Consider the following 24608-nt stretch of genomic DNA (forward strand, 5'->3'; position numbering starts at 1 on the left):
GGTCCATTCTTCCCTTTTACGGTGATGTATAAGATGCAATGCCATTATTGTGAACAGGAGAGTTAATCCAGTATTGTGGCTGATAGGAAAGAATGTAAGAGCTGGAGTAAGCCATTCACCCCATCGAGCCTGCTTCATCCTTCAATACGATCATGGCTGATCATCCACTTCAATGAGATGTGGGCGTTGCTGACTCGGCCAGCATTTCTTACCCCAAGATGGCGGTGTGACCACTAAAGTCCATGTGTTGTAGGAACACCCACAGTGCAGTTAGAAAGAGAGTTCAAGGCAAATCCACCTAACTTGCACATCTTTGAACTGTGGGCGGAAACCCACGCAGACAGGGGGAGAATGTGCAAACTCGACACAGTAAATAGCATAGCAAATTTAGATAAGTTGGTCTTCTTACATTTTTGAATCTCTATTCACCATACCCTCAAATCTGCTTCCACTCCAACAATTTAATACCTGTAGTAAATGCCGAGGTGCCCCTCTTCAATCTTGTGTATGGAAGAGTAAAGGAAGAAAGCTACCACTCCAGTTATAGCAGCCACAACTGCTCCAACATGAGTCATGGTCATCATACCTTATCTGCAAGGAAGGAGATGGAATAGCAGATAATGAAGCAGGGATATACTGAAACAAATATTTCACAATTATAACCTGATGGACAAGTTAGCATTTACTTCTCCAAAGATAAACGCATGGAAAATTCAGAAATGATCATGTGCTGGATAAGTAATTTTATACCACAACTTTGCAATATTGGAAAAGCTGAAGATAGGTGATTTACAAAGTGGGGATCGCAACCTGTGGATGGGTCGTGGGATGGGGTAGAATGGGTCACCAAAAGGTCACCAAAAATTATCCCAAAGATCGGCTGACCATGTTTTTCCATTTTTGCTCAAGGTAAATTCTCACTGCAGTACAGTGTATGACCACATGAGGCTGATGTAGAAGCCGGCGCTGTGGACTTTTTGGCTCTCTGGGCCAGACGCCAGAGTGTAGTTGGGCAGTTTGCAGTCAGAGACCTGTAAAATTCTCTTTGGGTGGCAGATCCTGTTACTGTTCAGCGCCAGGATCTGTATTATTTTGTGAGTTTGTGTCACTAACAAACCCAGTGCGTCTTTTATCATTCTCTCCGTTAATCTGAACAAACAGCCCCCTCCCTCCCTACAAGCACCTCTGTCCACTCGTTCCAACTCCGAATTGTTTCTCCACAATGAGGCTCTTGTCCTTCAAGAACACTTGGTTTGTTCATCACCTCCCAGCCACTATCCGGGCAGCACGGTGGTTAGCACTGTTGCTTCATAGCGTCAGGGTCCCAGGTTCGATTCCAGGCTTGGGTCACTATCTGTGTGGAGTCTGCATGTTCTCCCCGTGTCTGCGTGGGTTTCCTCCGGGTGCTCCGGTTCCCTCCCACAAGTCCCAAAAGACGTGCTATTAGGTAATTTGGACATTCTGAATTCTCCCTCAGTGTATCCGAACAGGTGCCGGAATGTGGTGACTAGGGGCTTTTCACAGTAACTTCACTGCAGTGTTAATGCAAGCCTACTTGTGACAATAAAGATTATTATCCACCCAATCTTCCCAGGTATTCGTCCCCGAGCATCCGTCTCTGCCTTCTGTCTACATGGACTCCATCAGCTGAATTGGTGCCTGAACAGGACTTTTGCATCTACCTTTATCAGGACTTCAACTGTTTGCCAAGGATGGCATTGGCTGGTGACTAAACTACACTCATGTATACAGGAGCCGGTGAAATGTTGCAAGTGTATGGAACGGAATGTGTCTGCACGTTTTGCATATCGGTCAGTTAAATTGTGCCCAGCATTGTTTTTTTTTAAAAAGCATATTTTAAGTCTGTTATATATTTTACTGGGAAACAGTGCCGACAGGTGTCCAGTGACATGCTGTCTGACGTTGTTTAGTTCAGCCATTAGGGCTCCTGTTTCTGAAGTTTAGAGTTTAATTTCCTATCCGAGGTGAACATGACTTTGTTAAAACCGTGCAATATTGAGCCTGTTAACCTTTCCAGCGCTTGCAGGCAAATCTCCATATGCTAACAATGGGTGTGAAGACAGAGAATAATACGGAGTTACACCCTTTAGCATGGTATCAGGGTGCAACAGTTCTTTTAAGGTGAAACAGCAGCTCAGTTTGCAATTTCACAGTACAATAATACAGAAGTGCCGACAATGAGTGTAACATTTTAAAAAGTAACTAGAGAGAATCCTTTGTGAATGTGGTGTGGGTCACGAGAGTTAGCCATTCTTTAAACATGGGTCGCCAGAAAAAAAAAGTTTGAAACACAGTGGCTCAAGTTGAATTTTGACATTTGATCAGTTTGTAAAATGTTTAGAAAATTATTTATAAAATGGCAGTTATGCGCACTTACTTAGTACCTTTAACAAAGCAAATTAAAAGCAGCAGAATCTTATGTTTAATCACCGAGAAACTAAACTTCTACCCAATTTCAATACCGGGACATTTTTTGAACCGCTTTCAATTTCTTGGCAGCATCAACATTGTTGAGACTATCATACCAAAAGGCATCTGCAAAGATTTAAACTTGCCAAGTTAAACTTCCACCCTTTTCTTTTCCGAATCAGCTCTACTTTCAAAACCCAAAGCTGTTCTTAATAGGCCAATTACACATAGTCAATTTCAAACTCAACTTCCTGGTTTCTTAATCTTCACCAAAGCACAAGAATGCAATATTTGCTGTCAAACGTGCGTGCATTATAAAAGGAGAGCAATAAAGAAAAAAGATTCTACGGCAGTAAAAAATTACCAGCAAGTTACTCAGTAACTTAAGCAAAATCTACTTCGGACAAGGTGGCTTGACTGGTTTATTAAATGCTGAACTGGTTGAATAAACACAGCACAAACCGCACCCGTAGCAGTAAACATTACTTTTCCTATCATTTAAAAATAGTTCAGATACAGTGTCTAATGCGTGATCTTAATCCAAACATCATTTATATAATCATAATGTATGCCCTTTTAAACATATTGCTTTCCACAATCAAGAAGCAGCTCCAGACAGAGCATCAACTCAATCAAATCAGGCATTCTTAATAGGAATGTCTTGTAGTGTAGTGGGTAGCGTCCCTACGTCTGGGCCAGGGGCTCCAGATTCAAGTCCCACTTCCGGACTTGATGGACATGCAAGCAATGCGCTTAACATGGTCAAACAGGTTGGTTGTCAGCCTGTAAATCCTTCCGATACTCCTGATGTCGGTGAGAAAGTTTCCTGGTCAGCCGAACAGCAAGAAGACATTGGCAAACCACTATTACTTTGCCAAACATAATTACGGACCAATCAAACGGAGATCCACGATCGCCAATGCCCTTTTAATCACCCTAATACACCAACTTACTTACAACACACACACTGCTTTTAATATTGTAAAAATGGAGTTCTATGTCTTCCATCATCAGTTCACAACTCTTGGTCATGTCGGATATCATTCATGAATTAAACTGTTGACATCAGAAGTTAAACAAAATAGAAAGAATCCAAGTATTACAGGCAAAAAGCACGGTACAATTTCTCCAAGTCAGAGAGGTGCTTACAAAACCGTGTAGGGAAATAGATCAGCGTACAATGTATTAATTTTCCAATACAATATCAACCATTTTTGATTTGATCAAAATCATATAGGCTAGTGTTGTCTCCAAAGGGTCAATTTGAAGCAAGCAATGTTAAAAGTAATTCTAAGTGAGGGTTCTGTTGCACTACTATTGGGCGGAGAATGCAGAGATGGTGAGGCGGTGGTGGGAAGGAGAGGGGCTAGAATGGGTTAGGATGGAGGAGGAGTCCTGTAGGGGGTCCGGGGCCATGGTGATGGTAGCGCTCCCGCTGACACCGAAGAGGTACACGGAGAGCCCAGTGGTACAGTCCACAATTATGGTGATGAACCAGTTGAGGCACTTTAAGATGGAGGGGACGTCGGTACCAACACTGCTGTGTGGGAACCATGGGTTTAAGCCGGGATAGGCAGATGGCATGTATAGGAGGTGGGGCTGGGGAGGGCAAGGGATTTATATATGGTGGAGAAGTTTGAAAGTCTGGAAGAGCTGCGGGAGAGGGTGGAGCTTCCGAAGGGAAGCAAGCTCAGGTATATGCAAGTGAGTTACTTTGCGCGGAAGGAATGGAGAAGGTTTCCCAAGCTGCCAGAGTATACCATATTGGAGCAGCTGCTGCTCCCGGATGTGGAAAGGGAGGATTGGGGATATGTACAGGTGGCTGGGGGAGCAGGGAAGCGCAGGTGGTGAGGATTAAGGAGAAACGGGGGGGGGGGGGGGGGGGGGGGGGGGGGGGGGGGGGGAGGATGGAGAGTGTGAAGTGAGGCAATGTGTAGGGTGAATTCGATCTTGTGTGCGAGGTTGAGCTTGATTCAGTTTAAGATGGTGCACAGGGCGCATATGATTTGAAAGAGGATGAGTGGGTTCTTCCAGGGGATGGCGGACTAGTGTGAAAAGTGCAGGTGAGGACCAGCAAATCATGCACCTATCTTCTGGGGATCCGAGAAGTTGGAGAGATAGTGGGAGGGGGTATTTGGGATGTTATCGAAGATTGTGGGGGCAGAGGCTGTGCCGGTACCTATGGGGGTGATTTTTGGGGTATCGGAAATGCCGGAGCAGATAGAGGGGAGGAAGGCCGATGGTGTGGCCTTTGCCTCTCGTTGCCCAGTGAAGGATTCTGTTGGAATGGCTGTTGACAATGTCACAGGTGGCAGCCTGGCTGGGGGACTTGTATGACTTTCTTCGGCTGGTTAAGTTCAAATTGAGGAGATCATGGAGGGCTTTGAGACATAGTAGGAACTGTTCATGACCATGTTTGAGGAATTATTTGTCATGGGGGGGGGGGGGTGAAAAGGGGGAAACATTTGCACAAACTGAACTGTGAGGTGTGGAGAATGTTCTCTGATTTATTTATGTTTTTGTATCTTGGAATAAAATACATTTAAAAAGTAATAATTCTGGGAACAAAGATGTATGCAAGTATTGACAGAGAATATGTGGGGAATTGTCAATTGAGTAGAGATGATTATTTTAAAATAATGAGTCTCTTACAGGTAGTACCCATCATAATGCATTCCAGGTCACTATTGTCTTGTGACAAGTCAAAACAGGAGTTTCACATCACAATTTCTTTGGTCAGAGGATACACTTTACATATGGCAAATGCCATAGGCCCCATACATTGTGGAGCTACAGTCCCTGTAATCTATGTTCTGTGGCACAGCGGAGTAAACTGGCTTGGCAAAATTCTGGCCACAGGAACTGTCCAAAAGTCAAATCAAGTGAATGCTGCACACCTTGTTCTTCTCCAGGTTTGACCACTGGCATCTTCACCAGATGCTGGGCTTTCATTTCCATAGTTTAGGTATTGTATCGATCAGATTCTGACATCATTGCAACAGCAATGTGTGTAAACCCTTTAGTATGTTCAGCATATTGTGATCCACATTTTCAATTCCACTTTAGGGTTTTCATTTCCTCTCTAATAGAATTCAAGGGGCCGCGCCACATTTCTATTTCACCCCGCCGGCAGGATGCTCCGTTACCCCAGCCGGTCAATGGGGTTTCCCATTGTGGCGCAGCCCCACGCCATCAGGAAACCCCGGGCTGCCGGAAAAAGGGCTCCCGCTGGCGGAGAATCCAGTTTTAAGCTACTTTGTTTTCTAGTACTGGTCACTCTCTCACGGTTCCCATATCTTTAAACATTGCCACGTCCCTCCTGCAGAATAGAATAAATTATCTGATGACATCACCAAATTGTTCAACAAAAGCTAGAGCTCTGAAAGTCCCAAGAACCAAGTATCAGACACGGCTTCCGCTGGCTCCTCAAGCACAGAGGACACAGAACTTCAATACATTAGCCTGCTCTCATTCCCACTTAAGCATTGTCAACAAGTATGGGCATGTATGAATATGCTACGATTGCCCTCAAGCCCAGCCATCCCATCCCATCATCCTGCGTTAGCTACATTTCTGCATTCCAACATGAATCTAGCTCAGTCATTACCTTCCTGCTCTCAGAATTATGACACTAAGTCAATCGCCAGGTGTTGTTCTCCTCCAGTCGTACCATCTTTTGCTCCCTCTCTCCTTTAGCGCATTAAACAGGTGCCAGAGTGTGGCGACTAGGAGATTTTCACAGTAACATCATTGTAATATTAATGTAAGCCTACTTGTGACACTAATAAAGATTATTATTATTAAACAAGGTCCACAAAGGACCAAACCATTTTCCTCCAATGATGTGACTGCAGGAAAGCCATGTGCCAATAGTTGACATAACTCAAATGCAAAAACAGATTACCCTCCAAGTCTAGATGTTGGATTGCTTATCTTTGAACCGTCACTGACAGGAGTGGCGGAATTTCAGCCTCCTATCTGGTTGTCCAGAAGTTTAACTGGTTTAGTGTTGATCTTCCACAGCTGGTCCAATGAGCTTAATTGGAGCTTAAGGTTTCTGAATCTCAACACCAGACACTCACCACAAATTTAGTTTAAATGGAGCCTAACTAACAACCTTTTAAAAAATATATTTTTATTAAGCTTTTGTCATTTTATGCAAAAATAAAAAACAGTAACTGCAAGTTAAAAAGATATTAAACGCAAACCCCTACCCTCGCAAAGTACTCCCTCCCACCTCTCTGGTGGCTAACAGGTGACCAATTCCTTGAAACCGTCTAAATGGTTGCCATCTCTGGTTGAACCCTTCAATTGACCCCCTCACAGTGTATTTGACTTTTTGAGGTGTAAAAGCGCCATGAAGTCCCCCAGCCACGCCGAGGCACTGGGAGGCATCGCCAAGCTCAAACACAACAGGATTCACTTCAGAGCAACCAACAATGCGAAGGCAAGGACATCTGCCCCCACACCAGTACATCCGAGCCCTCAAACATAGCCTCTAAAGGACAGGGCTCCAGCTCAATGTTCAGGATCACCGACATGGTGCTAAGGAAAGGAGGTCCAAAAACCCACATGGTTGGGACAGGACCAGAACGTGTGTGTGATTAGCAGGCCCCCTCGAGCAGCATTCACACCTATCCTCAACCCCACAAAGAAAGGACTCATTCGGGCTTTAGTAAGGTGCACCCTGAACACGACCATGAGTTGGGTCATGGCATTTACCCAACGAAGGGCCTCACTCCACACCTCTCTCCTATATAGACCCCAGCTCCTCCTCCCATTTACCGAGACAGAATCCTCCCCGAAAATCTGTCCTTATATGCCGGATGATTACCCCCTACGGACCCCGAACAGGAAAGGATCCTCTCCAGCAAGGAAGATGGTGGCACCATCGGAAAGGCCAGGAACATTCCGTCTAACAAAATTTCATATCTAGAGGAACCTAGATTTCTCTTTCAATTATTCCAGGCTAGCAAACTGCCCCTCCAGAAATAGATCACACCCTCTCTCCAGCCCCTTCCACACCCCAAACGTAACATCTAACCATGCCAGCTCAAACGGGTGGTTAACACAAATAGGGACAAGCCTGGACACTGACCCCAGCACAAAATGTTGCCTCCATATTTTTAAAGTGGAGACAACAACCGGGTTTGAGGAGTACTTTGTCTGCGCAAATGGAAGTGAGACCGTCACCAGTGCCCCCAAACTGGACCCTCTACATAACCCAGACTCCATACGCACCCAGGGAGACACCGGGTCCCCACACATCCCAACACCTTCTCCGCATTAGCAGCCCAGTAATAACATCTAACAACTTCAACATACTAATTTCCTTACATGTCTTAACGGGCTGAACCCTGAACTTAAATTCACATTTAGGCCATTAGAGATTGGAACAGGAGTAGGCCGTTCTCTCCCTTGAGCCTGCTCCGCCATTCAATAGGATCATGGCTGATCCACCATTCTTCACGTCCACTTTCCTGTGCTTTCCCTGTAATGCTCGATTCCCTTAAATACACCCGCACAGCTTTGCTACAAGGAGTTCCAAAGATTCGCAACCCTCAGAGAAGATATTCCTCTGCATCGCAGTCTGAAATGGGCACCCCTTTATTCTGAGACTATGCCCTCTGGTCCAAGACTCTCCCAGGAGGGAAACATCCTCTCAGCATTTACCCTGTCAAGCCCGTTAAGAATCCAATATGTTTCAATGAGATCACCTCTCATTCTTCTGAATTCCAATGAGTAGAGTCCCAATCTGTTTAACCTTTGTTCATAAGATCATCCCTCCATATCATCCTAGTGCACCTTCTCTGAACCGCCTCCAATTAAATAATATCTTTCCTTAAATGAGGGGACTAAAACTGCTCTCAGTATTCCAGATGTGGTCTCACCAGCACCTTGTACAGTTTCAACAAGACTTCCCTACTCTTATACAACCTCCTTAAAATTCCATTAGCCTTCTCGGTTACCTGCTGCGAGCTTTGTGTTTCGTGCACAAGTATCCCCAAATCCCGGTGTTGCAGCTTTGAGGTTTACCTCTATTTAAATAATAGTTTTCCCTTCCAAAATGAACTTCACATTTTGCCCACATTATATTCCATTTTCCAAATTTTTGCCCACTCACTTAACCTATCAATATCTCTTTCCAAACTGTTTGAATCCCTCTTGCAACTTGCCATTCCATCTATCTTTGTCTAGTCTACAAATCTGGCTACAGTACATTTGCCTCCTTCCTCCGGTCACTCATATATAATTGTAACAGTTGTGGTCCCAGCACTGATCCCTGCGGAATCCTATACCACCCTGAAAAAAAAACCTTATTCCGACTCACTATTTCCTTTCCATTAGCTAATTCTCTATCCATGCCAATATGCCACCTCTAACACCATGGGCTCTTTATCTTAAGACTTAACCGTTTGTGAGGTATGTTTTCGAATGCCTTTTGCAAGTCCAAATATATCACATCTACTAGTTCCCGTCTGGTTAAAACTTCCTCAAAAATTTCTAATAAATTAGTCAGATGCTATTTCCCTTCCCTGAAGCCATGCTGACTCTGATTGATTAGATTATGATTTTCTGGGCAGCACGGTGGCGCAGTGGTTAGCACAGCTGCCTCACGGCACCGACATCCCAAGTTCGATCCTGGCTCTGGGTCACTGTCTGTGTGGAGTTTGCACATTCTCCCCGTGTTTGCGTGGGTTTCGCCCCCACAACCCAAAGATGTGCAGGGCAGATGGATTGGCCATGCTAAATTGCCCCTTAATTGGAAAAAATGAATTGGGTATTCTAAATTTATTTTTAAAAAGATTATGATTTTCCAAATGTGATGTTATAACTTGCTTAATAATGGATTCCAACATTTTTCTCACAATAGATGTTAGGCTAGTCTACCTACAGTTACCCAATTTTTGAACAGGTGTGTCACATTGGCAGTTTTCTATTCCTCTGGTATTTCTCCAGAATCCAAGGATTTTTGGAAAATTACAACCAATATATCCACCATCCCTGCAGCTACTTCTTTTAAGATCCCACGGTGAAATAGAACAGTCACATGAACTTCAGCTTACCGGTTGAGGAATCTGCCAGGAGCTCTCTACCACAAGCCTATCTTCACTAGTCAATTTACTCAGTGGGATTTTTACAGTTCCACATGCTGGAAGATTGGTCTTATTGACATGAATAGGGCTCGAACATTTGCTCACCATGCAAGCTTCATGCTGAAGTAGGGCACATCAAAGGCATCCTCCTGAGGGATATTGAATACCCTGATCAGATCATCATGCTGTATATCACACAAACCCATGAACAGGCTGAAGACTTTGGCCTGAAAAGTGCCCAGTCTACCTCAAATTATCCAGAAAGGGCAAGGTAACTCAGAGATTTGAGCGACAGGTGTGGCTGGTTGTTCCATGCTGTTACGATGCAGCGGCAATTTCCACCAACAGGATGCTGCCGTCAAACCAAAAAGACACTCTGCCTCGCATATAATGGAGTAACATGGTTATGAATTTCAGTGCCAGTGCCTATGTCGGCTGTATGTAGGCAGATCGTATCAAGCAGCATGTCCCAGATGCTATTCGCAATGGACAAGGTACAGACGGTTCCCAGCCAGCCCGTGCTTGCAAAACTCAAAACGTAGTGTCCAACATTAGCAATTGGACACCATTTTCTAAATAGTCCTCAGTGCTAAGAATTATGATAACAACCATTTGAGGTAGTCAGTTGGGCTTGCAGCGTGGTGCATTTTCATGTACTGGAAGCTGCAGACAGAATAAACATGTACCTGTTTCAGCTGAACAGAATTTGCTGATTCATTCCTTGTCTTGGCCAATCAGGGTCAAACTGCCTGGCTGAAATTTCAAACAATACTTGGCAGCTATTGGTCAGTCACCATCAATCTTTTTTTATTCGTGGCATTGACTTTATTGTCCATTCCTAATTGCCCTTGAACAGAGTGGCTGGGCCATTTCAAAGGGCTTTTGCGGTGGGTCTGTAGACCAAATTAAGGATGGCAGATTTCCTTATATTGAGTTTTTAAACAACAATCAACAATGGTTTCACAATCATCATTAGACTTTTAATTCTGGAATTTTTTTAACAAAAAGAATTAATCCCAGATTTTCTGAATTCAAAGTTCACCATCTGCTGTGGTGGAATTCAAAGCCAGGTCCCCAGAGCATCACCCTGGGTCTCTGCATTACAGCCCAGCAACAATACCACTACGCCATTGCCTCTCCTTATAGTGGTACACCGCCTCCATCAATCAGCATTCCCTTCTCATACAGCACAATTGTTTCCCCTTACCCTGGTACTTTTGCAAGCGCCCTGATGAGTAACACAAAACGCTTTGACAGGTCTCTCTTTTCAGTGATACCCCAAATTCTGTACTAACAAACGAATGTCTTTGATTCTATACTTGTTCCCAGCTTCCAAATGCCTTCGGTTCAGCCTAGTTTCTATTGCAGAATGGCTTGAAATCAGACACTCAAATGCAAATCAATCAAATTTGCAGCTGATACCAAACCGAGAGGGTTAGCGTACTAGAAAATGGCAGCTCAAATTACAGAATTAACTAATTAAATAGCTAAGTGGACAGAACAAAGGCAGATTAAACTTTATAGAGGTATATGTGAAGTTCAACACTTCAGTGGAAAACACCCACATAGCTTGACTGGTTGAAATAGCAAAAGATGAAGCAGAAGAAAGACCTTTGTACATCATGTGCAAAATGGCAGAGTGCCAATAGAACATCAAACGAAAAGAGAACTTGCAGGTATATAGCACTGTACAAACCAAAAAAATACTTCTGGAAGTGCAGTCACACTAATATAGGATAACCCAGTCAACTAGCCTTCAGCAAGATCCCCCCAAAAAGTGAAAATGACCAACATCACCAAGAAGTTGAGGTTTCAATATTGTCTAGGAAAAATAGCACTGTGGGATCTTTTATATCCACTGAACTATTCAGCCAAGACAGTAGAATAAATCAGGAAATTTGATTGAACTTTACAGTGGTCTGGTCAGAGTACATTAGAAGAACAGTGCCCAGTTCTGTCACTGAATCATTTATGCCCTGGAGACAATGCACAAGTCTCAACAATTCTCAGCCAAGGAGAATTTAGGATTTTTTATACCCGGAAAGTAGATAGGCAAGAGGGATTTTATAGGAGACATACAAGATTATAAATAGTGTAGAAAAGGAAAAGTCAGGTGGTCAGGTTCAGGAGCTCTCAAATGATAATTAACTTGCCTCCCAAGCATGCACCATCAGCCCTGTAAAGTCAGTTTGAAGCTCTATGAACAATCTCATTAGCCAATGTATTCCGTCATATTTTTGCATAAGCCACGTACTTGCATCTGGAATTTTAATTGTCCAAATCTTTCAAGTGGCAAACACTCACTTGCTGTTTGTGTCTTGGCAATTAGCAGCACATCAAAACATCAAAGTTAGCCCAAGAAAGAAGACAAGAACATTTTAACAGTGGGCAGACTTGTATTCATAACTCAAAACAGCTGACAACAAGCATTGGAGGTGACTAAAGCATTGATATAAGAGGATTAGCAAAAGCAATAAAGCTTGGGGGGGGTTGCGGCAGAGAGATAACCTAGGACACAAGCTACAACAAGAGGAGCCACACAAACTCAGAACTGGATAAAACTGCACCAACCAGGCACAGGAAGGGCCTGCTGAGATTGAGAAAAGAGATCATGATTTAAAAATCCCTTGTGCTCAATTAGCAGGCAAGGGGTGGGGTCAGCAAACCCAGGAGAGCTGACTGGGCAAGATATGGATCAAGGGTTCTGGAGCTGGTCTGGGGAGCAGAGTGTGGAGGGAGGAATCTGGCTGGGAACACGGGCACAGAGCAGTGGGGTGGGCACAAGGGCAGGGGGTGGGCACAGGGCAGGGGTTGGGCACAGGGCAGGGGTTGGGCACAGGGCAGGGGTGGGCACAGGGCAGGGGTGGGCACAGGGCAGGGGTGGGCACAGGGCAGGGGCGGGCACAGGGCGGGGACAGGGCGGGCACAGGGCGGGGACAGGGCGGGGACAGGGCGGGGACAGGGCGGGGACAGGGCGGGGACAGGGCGGGCACAGGGCGGGGACAGGGCGGGCACAGGGCGGGCACAGGGCGGGGACAGGGCGGGCACAGGGCGGGGACAGGGTGGGCACAGGGCGGGGACAGGGTGGGCACAGGGCAGGGACAGGGTGGGCACAGGGCGGGGTGGGCACAGGGCGGGGTGGGCACAGGGCGGGGTGGGCACAGGGCGGGGTGGGCACAGGGCAGGGTGGGCACAGGGCAGGGTGGGCACAGGGCAGGGTGGGCACAGGGCAGGGTGGGCACAGGGCAGGGTGGGCACAGGGCAGGGTGGGCACAGGGCAGGGTGGGCACAGGGCAGGGTGGGCACAGGGCAGGGTGGGCACAGGGCAGGGTGGGCACAGGGCAGGGTGGGCACAGGGCAGGGTGGGCACAGGGCAGGGTGGGCACAGGGCAGGGGCAGGGTGGGCACAGGGCAGGGTGGGCACAGGGCAGGGTGGGCACAGGGCAGGGTGGGCACAGGGCAGGGTGGGCACAGGGCAGGGTGGGCACAGGGCAGGGTGGGCTCAGGGCGGGGTGGGCTCAGGGCGGGGTGGGCGCAGGGCGGGGTGGGCGCAGGGCGGGGTGGGCGCAGGGCGGGGTGGGCGCAGGGGCGGGGTGGGCGCAGGGCGGGGTGGGCGCAGGGCGGGGTGGGCACAGGGCAGGGTGGGCACAGGGCAGGGTGGGCACAGGGCAGGGTGGGCACAGGGCAGGGTGGGCACAGGGCAGGGTGGGCACAGGGCAGGGTGGGCACAGGGCAGGGTGGGCACAGGGCAGGGTGGGCACAGGGCAGGGTGGGCACAGGGCAGGGTGGGCACAGGGCAGGGTGGGCACAGGGCAGGGTGGGCACAGGGCAGGGTGGGCACAGGGCAGGGTGGGCACAGGGCAGGGTGGGCACAGGGCAGGGTGGGCACAGGGCAGGGTGGGCACAGGGCAGGGTGGGCACAGGGCAGGGTGGGCACAGGGCAGGGTGGGCACAGGGCAGGGTGGGCACAGGGCAGGGTGGGCACAGGGCAGGGTGGGCACAGGGCAGGGTGGGCACAGGGCAGGGTGGGCACAGGGCAGGGTGGGCACAGGGCAGGGTGGGCACAGGGCAGGGTGGGCACAGGGCAGGGTGGGCACAGGGCAGGGTGGGCACAGGGCAGGGTGGGCACAGGGCAGGGTGGGCACAGGGCAGGGTGGGCACAGGGCAGGGTGGGCACAGGGCAGGGTGGGCACAGGGCAGGGTGGGCACAGGGCAGGGTGGGCACAGGGCAGGGTGGGCACAGGGCAGGGTGGGCACAGGGCAGGGGCAGGGTGGGCACAGGGGCGCAATGACGAGGGTTTTTGCAGTTTGGACAGAAACAGGAAACGTTTAAACATGGTTTGACATGCAAGTCAATGGGTGGGAATGTTAAAGAGTTGCAGCTTAAAATGGTGGGGAGGGGGGTGACAACCCAGTCTGAAAAAATAATAAAACGCGGTTTATTTTATACAAAAGTTGAAAGAGGGAGGGAGGTCCGGGGACCGAACCCCTCACATCCGGAGCCCTGCTCGATCCCCGGGCGCCCGTACTCACCACCCGCTCCTGCCGCCGACACAACAACAACTCCCGCTTTCCCCCGCCCTTACCCGCAGCCAGTTCCTTCACTGCCGGGTCACCGAGTGACCCCCCGCCTTAAAGGGGATGTCCCCGCGTCCCCTTTAACTGCTCTGCCGACAGATATTTCACACACTCACTCAGCCAGTCCGAACTTTGGAAGTCCTTTGGAAGAACTGATTCATTTTCTCTCAACAACCACACAGCCTTTGTGATTTTTAATAATCTCATTACTTTCAGTAGTCCGACACTTCCAGGTGTCAGAAACTAAATGTGTTTTTATAATCGTCTTTCATAGGTGCGAATGCATGTTGCACAGGAGAGGAAACTATGAAAAGGAACAAATGTGCCTTTTCTGACCATGCCTTGTGCTTTATCACATAGGCTCCTGACCATGCCCCACACAGTATCATTCAAACAAATTGTCTGCTCATTGTCACATTGCTATTTATGGGAGCTTGCTGTCCACAAATTCACTGGGCGTTTCCGACTTTATAACAGTTGGCTATTAACTGCTTTGGTGGGTGTGGTGAACGTATTACTGCTACCATTCACCATTGTATTGCAGTAGTGTTTTTATTATGTTGATGCCCTTGTGGGCTCCGCCTATGGCTCTGCCCCCTTGGGGGAGGTATATAGATCTGCAGCCTGTAGGCAGCACTCAGAACTGAGCAGTCGGAGGCAGGCACAGATCTAGCTGATTAAAACCACTGTTCACTTCTACTCATTGTCTCGTGTGAATTGATGGTCGCATCAGTGGGGCCTGAGGCTATGGAGGGCGTTATACAAAAGCAAATCTTTCTTTCGGGGCAAATTACACGTTTTTTGTGCCCTAGGTTGGTGCTGGGAAATGGAACTCCAATACCTGGTACCGGCAACAAGCACTCATGTGTCACATATAACACAGCCCAGGTTCAGATCAAAACTCCCTCTACGCAATCCTAACAGCAAATCTCACTGTCAACGGCACTGCAGCTTCATGGAACACTCCAGCTATATTGGGTAGACTCAGCTGTTCCTACTTTGTGGAAGTACAATTTCTTTGGCTACTTGATTCCGTCATTGATATTGGATTACACTTTGCATGTATGGACTACAGCAACAAACATGGCTGGAAGGAGAAGATCAATGTTTGAACAAGATGGATGAGCTGTCAAAATCTATTTCAAAATAAGTAATTCTCCGCCATCTGTCTTGATCCCCTCCTCTGCCACTATGTTGTCTGACCACTTGTCCAGTTTTGAACGAGCTGCAATTTCCACCAATTAAAGACATCAGCCATTATATTCAGTGTCTTCTACAGACGCATACTCTTGCCACCGATTCCATGATTTTCCCAACTCAATTTTATTTGAACTAGGCCGTTTGCAGCCCTAACATCCTATTTAACCCTGAGTTGAGCTCTGACCCTACATCCTTCTATGAGGGTTGACTTATATTGGGCGCAGCTAGTGGCCTCGTCATGACCGACTTCATGACGCGATGAAGCCATTAAATCTCGGGAGAGGCCTCTCACGAGTTTTGCAATGCTTGTCAGATCTTGTGAGATGTCGCAATTTGGATCTCACGCTGGCTGGGCGAGATCCAGAATAATGGCTCATTTAAATATGTCGACACCGGATTCTACCGAGGCTGAGAAGTAACGGCCTCACCTGGGAGACCTCGCCAAGGCGCTGTTTAGTTCTGGTCCACACACATGGACCAGGTAGGGGGGTTCCCAGGCTATTCGAGGCCCCTGGGTTGGGCTCTGGGCAGGGTGGTATCCTGGCACTTTGGCACTGCCACCCAGGCACCCTCAGTGCCACCTTGGCACTGCCAGGGAGGGAGGGGTTTCAAGGGTAAGTTGGGGCAGTGGTGGTGGGGGGGTCTGGAGGCTGCTGTGGAGGAGCATCGGGGGTTACAAAGATTGGGGCGGCATTCAAAAATGGACATGTTCAAGAATTCTTTGCCCCGGGGGTCTTCGCCCTCTACACTTCACAGGCTTCAATTTCTCTTATATTGAAGAACAAAGACCCATATCGTTATTGAACGTGGATGCCAATCTACTTGCTAAAGTGTTGGCGCTATGGCTGGAGCCCTGTCTTCCCGAGGTGATTGCAGAAGACCAGGCAGGCTTCGTTCAGGGTCGACTACTGTCATTCAATATTCGGCGGCTGTTGAATGTGGTTCTTTCCCCCCTTTCCAGGCCCATGCTGGAGGTGATTATGTCTATGGATGCCGAGAAAGCAGTTGAAAAGGTGGGATGGAGGTATCTTGTTGAGGCTCTTGGATATTTGGTCTGGGGCAGAAGGTTATCTCTTGGGTTTGGTTATGATCAGGGCCCCACAGCATGATATAATGAAGCTACTGAGGTGCTCCTTCTCTAGGTACAAGTTGAATCTGGAGAAGAGCGAATACGTTCCAGTTAATCCCCCAGGAAGGGGAGCCAATCTGGGGGTGTTACCTGGGGCCAATCTAGGGGTGGCACAGTGGTTAGCACTGCTGCCTCGCAGCTCCAGGGACTCAGGTTCAATTCCAGCCTTGGGTGATTGTGTGTGTGCATTTTGCACTTTCTCCCCGTGTCTGCGTGGGTTTGAGGTGCTCCATTTTCCTTCCACAGTCCAAAAATATGCAGGTTAAGCGGATTGGTCATGCTAAATTGCACCTTAGTGTCAAAAAGGTTAGGTGGGGTTACGGGGATAGGGTGGGGGCATGGGCCTAGGCAAGGTGCTCTTTCCAATGTTTGGGGCAGGCTGAATGGCCTTCTTCAGCACTGTAATGATTCTGTGATATGATATTATGTTATGATATATTTTCATCCTGCCAGATCTAGCTCCGTTATTTGGGTATCCGGGGGCCCTTGATTGGGCCCTGCTCCATAAATTTAACTACACTAGTCTAGTGAGCAAAGTGAAGTCTGACTTGCAAAAGTGGGATATTCTTCCCCTGTCCTTAGCAGGCAGAGTCCAGTCTGCTAAAATGCACATCTCCCGAGGTTTTGGTTTTTTTTTTATTGTCTCCCTGCTTTTTCCCCTAAATATGTTTTTGTTAAGGTTAATGAGATGATAAAATTCGTTATATGGGCAGGTAGGGCCCCAAGATCCATGGGGCAGTTCTTCAGAGGCACAGATAGTCAGGGGGTGGGGGGTCTAGCGTTGCCCAATTTGCTCTTTTAATATTGGCGGCCAATATTGAGAAGGTGCTGGTGTGGTTTAGAGATCTGGGTTCCATATGGGGAAAGATGGAGCTGGGTTCGCTTAGGGGCTCTAGCTTAGGTGCATTGGTAATGCCCTCGCTGACGTTTGCTCTGGCGAGGTACCGGGCGGCACGGTTGCACAGTGGATTGGATTGGATTTGTTTATTGTCACGTGTACCGAGGTACAGTGAAAAGTATTTTTCTGCGAGCAGCTCAACAGATCATTAAGTACATGAGAAGAAAAGGGAATAAAAGAAAATACATAATAGGGCAACACAAGGTATACAATATAACTACATAAGCACCGGCATCAGGTGAAGCATACAGGGGTGTAGTGTTAATGAGGTCAGTCCATAAGAGGGTCGTTTAGGAGCCTGGTGACAATGGGGAAGAAGCTGTTTTTGAGTCTGTTTGTGTGTGTTCTCAGACTTTTGTATCTCCTGCCGATGGAAGAAGTTGGAAGAGTGAGTAAGCCGGGTGGGAGGGATCTTTGATTATACTGCCCGCTTTCCCCAGGCAGCGGGAGGTGTAGATGGAGTCAATGGATGGGAGGCAGGTTTGTGTGATGGACTGGGCTGTGTTCACGACTCTCTGAAGTTTCTTGCGGTCCTGGGCTGAGCAGTTGCCATACCAGGCTGTGATGCAGCCCGATAGGATGCTTTCTATGGTGCATCTGTAAAAGTTGGTAAGAGTCAATGTGGACATGCCAAATTTCCTTAGTTTCCTGAGGAAGTATAGGCGCTGTTGTGCTTTCTTGGTGGTAGCGTCGACGTGGGTGGACCAGGACAGCACTGTTGCTTCACAGCAGCATGGTCCCAGGTTCGATTCCTGTTTGGGTCACAGTCTGTGCGGAATCTGCATGTTCTCCCTGTGTCTTCGTAGGTTTCCTCCGGCTGCTCCAGTTTCCTCAAGCAGGTCCCGAAAGACGTGCTTGTTAGGTCAATTGGACATTCTGAATTCTCCCTCAGTGTACCCGAACAGGCGACGGAATGTGGAGACGAGGGGATTTTCACAGTAACTTCATTGCAGTGTTAATGTAAGCCTACTTGTGACAATAATAAAGATTATTAAGATGATTATTATTCTTCGAGCCCAATGGTTGTGTCCATTCTAAGGAAATCAAAGCAACGTAGACAGCATTTTAAGTTTGAATCCATGTCGTTGCTGGCTCCTATCTGTGACAACCATCTATTGGAGCTGTTGAGATTAAGATGCCAAGTTTAGGTCGTGGAGAGGGAAGGGACTTGAGAGATTTATGGATTTATTTGTGGAGGGACAATTTGCCAGCCTGGAGGATCTGTTGGTAAAGTTTGGACTTTCTGGGACAAATTTGGTCAGATCCGTAACTTTGTGCAAAAGGCTCTTCCGTAATTGATTGATTGATATTTATTGTCACATGTACCAAAGTACAATGAAAAGTATTTTTCTGCGGCCAAGGGAACGTACACAGTACGTACATAGTAGACAAAAGAATAATTGACAGAGTATATTGATAGTGGTGCATCAACAAATAGTGATTGGTTACAGTGTGGAACAAGGCCAAACAAGAGCAGCATAGGGCGTTGTGAATAGTGTTCTTACAGGGAACAGATCAGTCCAAGGGAGAGTGGTTGAGGAATCTAGTAAATAGAGGAGTCTAGTAATTTTCCCTTGATACCGTAATCATATTGGGAGGATTCTTGCTCTAGCAGGGTATGGTGGGGGGAGTATTTCAGGTATCTACGGGCAGATCCTGTCGGTGGAGTCGGCCCTGGTGGATGAGGTGAAAGCGAAGTAGGCGGGAGAATTGCAACCTATTTTGTATGAGTAGGTTTGGAGTGAGGCCCTTCACAGGGTGAACTCCACGTCTTCCTGTGCACGGCCCAGACTGGTCCAGCTCCAAGGTGATACATCCGGCTCACTTGACTAAGACCAGGATGAGTGTTTTTCTCGGGGGAGTCAAAGACAAGTGTGAGCGGTGTTCCCAGGGGCTGGCCAACCACACCCACATATTCTGGTCACGTCCCAAGCTGGTAAGCTTTAGGGTCTCCTTCTTCAGCAGCATGTCCGAGATTCTTAACATTGATCTGGAGCCGTGTATTTTGGTGGCCATTTTCAGGGTGTCGGACATGCTGGGGTCCGACAGTGGTGAAGGCCAATGTCCTCACCTTTGCCTCACGATAGCCTGGCGATGATTTTACTGGGGTGGAGGTCTCCGACTCCACCTAGCGGCTCGGTTTGGTTGAGTGACTTCATGGAATTTCTGCATCTGGAGAAGGTCAAGTTCACCGTCAGGGGCTCAATTGAAGGGTTCAGATGGCAGCCATTCATTTTCTTTAAGGAGTCACTGTCAGTTGTGGGGGGTGGGGTAGGAGATTTGCTTTTCCTTTTTTCTTTTCTGTTGGATGAGACTCACATGGTTGGTTGGTCTTTTGCTACAGTGTTTTATGTTAAATACGTTGTTTGTGATAATAGGTTTGTTATAAATTTATTATTATGAATGAAAAACCTTCAATAAATTTTTTTTTATATATATTTTAAAATCACGCATATTATCTAATGCCCATGTCCAAATGCAGCAAGAGCTGGATAATATCCAGGCTTGGGCTGACAAGTGGCAAGTAACATTCGTGCCACATAAGTGCCAGGTATTGACCATCTCCTACAAGAGAGAATCTAACCATCGCTCTTGACATTCAATAGCGTTACCATCATTCAATCCCCTACTATTAAGATCCATTGACCAGAAACTGAACTGGACTAGCCATATAAATACTGTGGCTACAAGAACAGGTCAAAGGCTAGGGATCCTATGACAAGTAACTCACCTCCTGACTTCCCAAAGACTGTTCACCATCTACAAGGCACAAGTCAGGAGTGTGATGGACTATTCCCTACATGCCTGGATTAATGTAGCTCCAACAGCACTCAAGCAGCTTGACACCATTCAGGCCAAAGCAGCCCAATGGATTGACACCTGGGGCGAAATTCTCCGGAAACGGCGCGATGTCCGCCGACTGGCGCCCAAAACGGCGCCAGACAGGCATCGCGCCACCCCAAAGGTGCGGAATGCTCCGCATCTTGAGGGGCTAGGCCGACGCCGGAGGAATTTCCGCCCCGCCAGCTGGCGGAAACGGCCTTTGTTGCCCCGCCAGCTGGCGCGGAAATGACATCTCTGGGCGGCGCATGCGCGGGAGCGTCAGCGGCCGCTGAGTTTCCCACGCATGCGCAGTGGAGGGAGTCTCTTCCACCTCCGCCATGGTGGAGACCGTGGCGGAGAAAGAAGGGAAAGAGTGCCCCCACGGCACAGGCCCGCCCGCGGATCGGTGGGCCCCGATCGCGGGCCAGGCCACCGTGGGGGCACCGCCCAGGGTCAGATCGCCCCGCGCCCCCCCCAGGACCCCGGAGCCCGCCCGCGCCGCCTTGTCCTGCCGGTAAGGTAGGTGGTTCAATTTACGCTAGCGGGACAGGCAATTTATCGGTGGGACTTCGGCCCATCCGGGCCGGAGAATCGAGCGGGGGGGTCCGCCAACCGGCGCGGCGCAATTCCCGCCCCTGCCGAATATCCGGTGCCGAATATCGGCAACCGGCGAGGGCTGGATTCACGCTAGCCCCCGGCGATTCTCCAACCCGGCGGGGGGGTCGGAGAATGTCGCCCCAGATCAACATTCACTCCCTCCGCGTGGTTTGTCAGCCTAGAGGAATTGACGGAAAAGTTTGGGCTAACAGGTTCAGATTCATTCAGATATCTTCAAGTTCGCAACTTGGTGAAATGGATTTTCCTAATATTCCATGTGGCGTGACCAACATCTCTAATGGAGAGGGTTCTTTCGCTCGCAGGATCGTAGGAGGGGAGCACTTCCGGTATTTATGGATGGATTTTGTCGGAAGAATCAATGTCAGTGGAGGGGGTTAAGGCTAGGTGGGCGGAGGAGTTGGGGCCCATATTAGATGACAAGGTGTGGAGTGAGGCCCTTAGCAGGGTGAACTCCACATCCTTGTGTGCAAGGTTTGGTTTGATCCAACTTATTATAGTTTTTAGGGTGCATCTGAGCAAGTCCAGACTGGTTTGTTTCTTTGCAGGGGTGGACAGATGCAAGCGCTGTTCAAAATGTCTGGCTAACCATGCACACCTGTTCTGGTCGTGTCCCAACCATGTGGGTTTCTGGGTCTCATTCTTTAGCACCATGTCGGTGATTCTGAAGATTGAGCTGGAGCCCTGTCCTATATTGGCCATATTTGGGGTGTCAGACTCGCCGGAGCTGCAGATGGCACGGGGGCCGATGTCCTGGTCTTCGCCTCGCAGATTGCACAGAGGCGAATACTGCTGGGGAGGAGGTCAGTGTCTCCACTCAGTGCCTCAGTGTTGCCGGGAGACTTGATGGAGTTCCTACACCTCGGATAAGCCAAGTATACCGAGGGGAGCAATCGAGGGGTTTTATCGGAGATGGCAGTCGCTTGTTGTTTATTTCAAGGAATTGGTCACCGTTAGCTGTTAAGGAGAGAATTGGAATGGGGAGAGGGGTTCAGTTGTAAGAGGAGTGTGGTATGTTAGGGTCTTTTTATGTATGTAAATGTATTTATTCTTTCTTGTCATATTGTATAAAATGAAAAATTAGCATAAAAATATATATTTTTTAAACATTCAAAATGTTTAAACATTTTAAACCCTCCACCATTGATGAATAATGGCAGCAGTGTGTACCATCAATCTACAGCTTCACCAAGATTCCATCGGCAACGCCTTCCAAACCCTTGACTGCTAACATCTAGGACAAGAGCAGCAGACGCATGGGAGCACCACCGCCTGGAAGTTCACTTTCCTGTTACTCACCTTCCTGACTTGGAAATATATTGCTATTCTTTCACCGTGGCTGAGTTAAAATCCTGTAATTCCCTGTGTAACAGCACTGTGGGTGTACCTACACCACAATAACCTCAGGAGGATCACACCCACCTTCTGAACAGCAATTAGGGATGTGCAATAAATGCTGACGTAGCCGGCAATGCCGGCATCCCATAAATGAACAAAAATAAATCTGATTGTATTAAAACATAATCCAGGGAAGTAGACAGTCCAACTCAGGAAGGGGAGGTACTGGAGCTGGTATTGGGGAATGAGCCCAGCCAGGTGGTAGAAGTTTCAGTAGGGGAGCATTTCGGGAACAGTGACCACAATTCAGTAAGTTTTAAAGTGCTGGTGGACAAGGATAAGAGTGGTCCTAGGGTGAATGTGCTAAATTGGGGGAAGGCTAATTATAACAATATTAGGCGGGAACTGAAGAACCTAGATTGGGAGCGGATGTTTGAAGGCAAATCAACATCTGACATGTGGGAGGCTTTCAAATGTCAGTTGAAAGGAATTCAGGACCGGCATGTTCCTGTGAGGAAGAAGGATAAATACGGCAATTTTCGGGAACCTTGGATAACGAGAGATATTGTAGGCCTCGTCAAAAAGAGAAAGGAGGCATTTGTCAGGGCTAAAAGGCTGGGAACAGACGAAGCCTGAGTGGAATATAAGGAAAGTAGGAAGGAACTTAAGCAAGGAGTCAGGAGGGCTAGAAGGGGTCACGAAAAGTCATTGGCAAATAAGGTTAAGGAAAATCCCAAGGCTTTTTACACGTACATAAAAAGCAAGAGGTAGCCAGGGAAAGGGTTGGCCCACTGAAGGATAGGCAAGGGAATCTATGTGTGGAGCCAGAGGAAATGGGCGAGGTACTAAATGAATATTTTGCATCAGTATTCACCAAAGAGAAGGAATTAGTAGATGTTGAGTCTGGAGAAGGGTGTGTAGATAGCCTGGGTCACATTGAGATCCAAAAAGACGAGGTGTTGGGCGTCTTGAAAAATATTAAGGTAGATAAGTCCCCAGGGCCTGATGGGATCTACCCCAGAATACTGAAGGAGGCGAGAGAGGAAATTGCTGAGGCCTTGACAGAAATCTTTGGATCCTCACTGTCTTCAGGTGATGTCCCGGAGGACTGGAGAATAGCCTCTGTTTAAGAAGGGTAGCAAAGATAATCCAGGGAACTACAGGCCGGTGAGCCTTACATCAGTGGTAGGGAAATTACTGGAGAAAATTCTTCGAGACAGGATCTACTCCCATTTGGAAGCAAATGGACGTATTAGTGAGAGGCAGCATGGTTTTGTGAAGGGGAGGTGTTGTCTCACTAACTTGATAGAGTTTTTCGAGGAGGTCACAAAGATGATTGATGCAGGTAGGGCAGTGGATGTTGTCTATATGGACTTCAGTAAGGCCTTTGACAAGGTCCCTCATGATAGACTAGTACAAAAGGTGAAGTCACACGGGATCAGGGGTGAGCTGGCAAGGTGGATACAGAACTGGCTAGGTCACAGAAGGCAGAGGGTAGCAATGGAAGGATTATTTTCTAATTGGAGGGCTGTGACTAGTGGTGTTCCGCAGGGATCAGTGCTGTGACCTTTGCTGTTTGTAGGAGATATAAATGATTTGGAGGAAAATGTAACTGGTCTGGTTAGTAAGTTTGCAGACGACACAAAGGTTGGTGGAATTGCGGATAGCGAGGAGGACTGTCAGAGGATACAGCAGGATTTAGATTGTTTGGAGACTTGGGCGGAGAGATGGCAGATGGAGTTTAATCCGGACAAATTTGAGGTAATGCATTTTGGAAGATCTAATGCAGGTAAGGAATATACAATGAATGGTAGAACCCTCAAGAGTATTGAAAGTCAGAGAGATTTAGGTGTACAGGTCCACAGGTCACTGAAAGGGGCAACACAGATGGAGAAGGTAGTCAAGAAGGCATACGGCATGCTTGCCTTCATTGGCCGGGGCATTGAGTATAAGAATTGGCAAGTCATGTTGCAGCTGTATAGAACCTTAGTTAGGCCACACTTGGAGTATAGTGTTCAATTCTGGTCGCCACACTACCAGAAGGATGTGGAGGCTTTAGAGAGGGTGCAGAAGAGGTTTACCAGAATGTTGCCTGGTATGGAGGGCATTAGCTATGAGGAGCGGTTGAATAAACTCGGTTTGTTCTCACTGGAACGACGGAGGTTGAGGGGCGACCTGATAGAGTCTACAAAATTATGAGGGGCATAGACAGAGTGGATAGTCAGAGGCGTTTCCCCAGGGTAGAGGGGTCAATTACTAGGTAGCATAGGTTTAAGGTGCGAGGGGCAAGGTTTAGAGTAGATTTACGAGGCAAATTTTTTTTACACAGAGGGTAGTGGGTGCCTGGAACTCGCTGCCGGAGGAGGTGGTGGAAGCAGGGACAATAGTGACAATAAAGGGGCATCTTGACAAATACACGAATAGGATGGGAATAGAGGGATACGGACCCAGGAAGTGTAGAAGATTGTAGTTTAGTCGGGCAGCATGGTCGGCACGGGCT

The 24608-nt window shown here is 47.9% G+C and overlaps 1 protein-coding gene across 1 annotated transcript in view; it reads right to left on the reverse strand.

The window, feature by feature from the left end:
* The window catches only part of LOC140403573 (erlin-1-like), a 40159-nt gene extending 26021 nt beyond the window's left edge, over positions 1-14138 (reverse strand). The window contains exons 1-2 of the mRNA XM_072491631.1: positions 14061-14138; positions 469-591 (exon numbers count right to left, since the gene is read on the reverse strand). Coding sequence (XP_072347732.1) covers positions 469-584 — 116 coding nt within the window. The 5' untranslated portion in view covers positions 585-591; positions 14061-14138. The remainder of the gene's footprint in view (positions 1-468; positions 592-14060) is intronic.
* Positions 14139-24608: the final 10470 nt, after the last annotated feature.

Source organism: Scyliorhinus torazame, chromosome 28, assembly GCF_047496885.1.
Source record: "Scyliorhinus torazame isolate Kashiwa2021f chromosome 28, sScyTor2.1, whole genome shotgun sequence".
Lineage (NCBI taxonomy): Eukaryota > Metazoa > Chordata > Chondrichthyes > Carcharhiniformes > Scyliorhinidae > Scyliorhinus > Scyliorhinus torazame.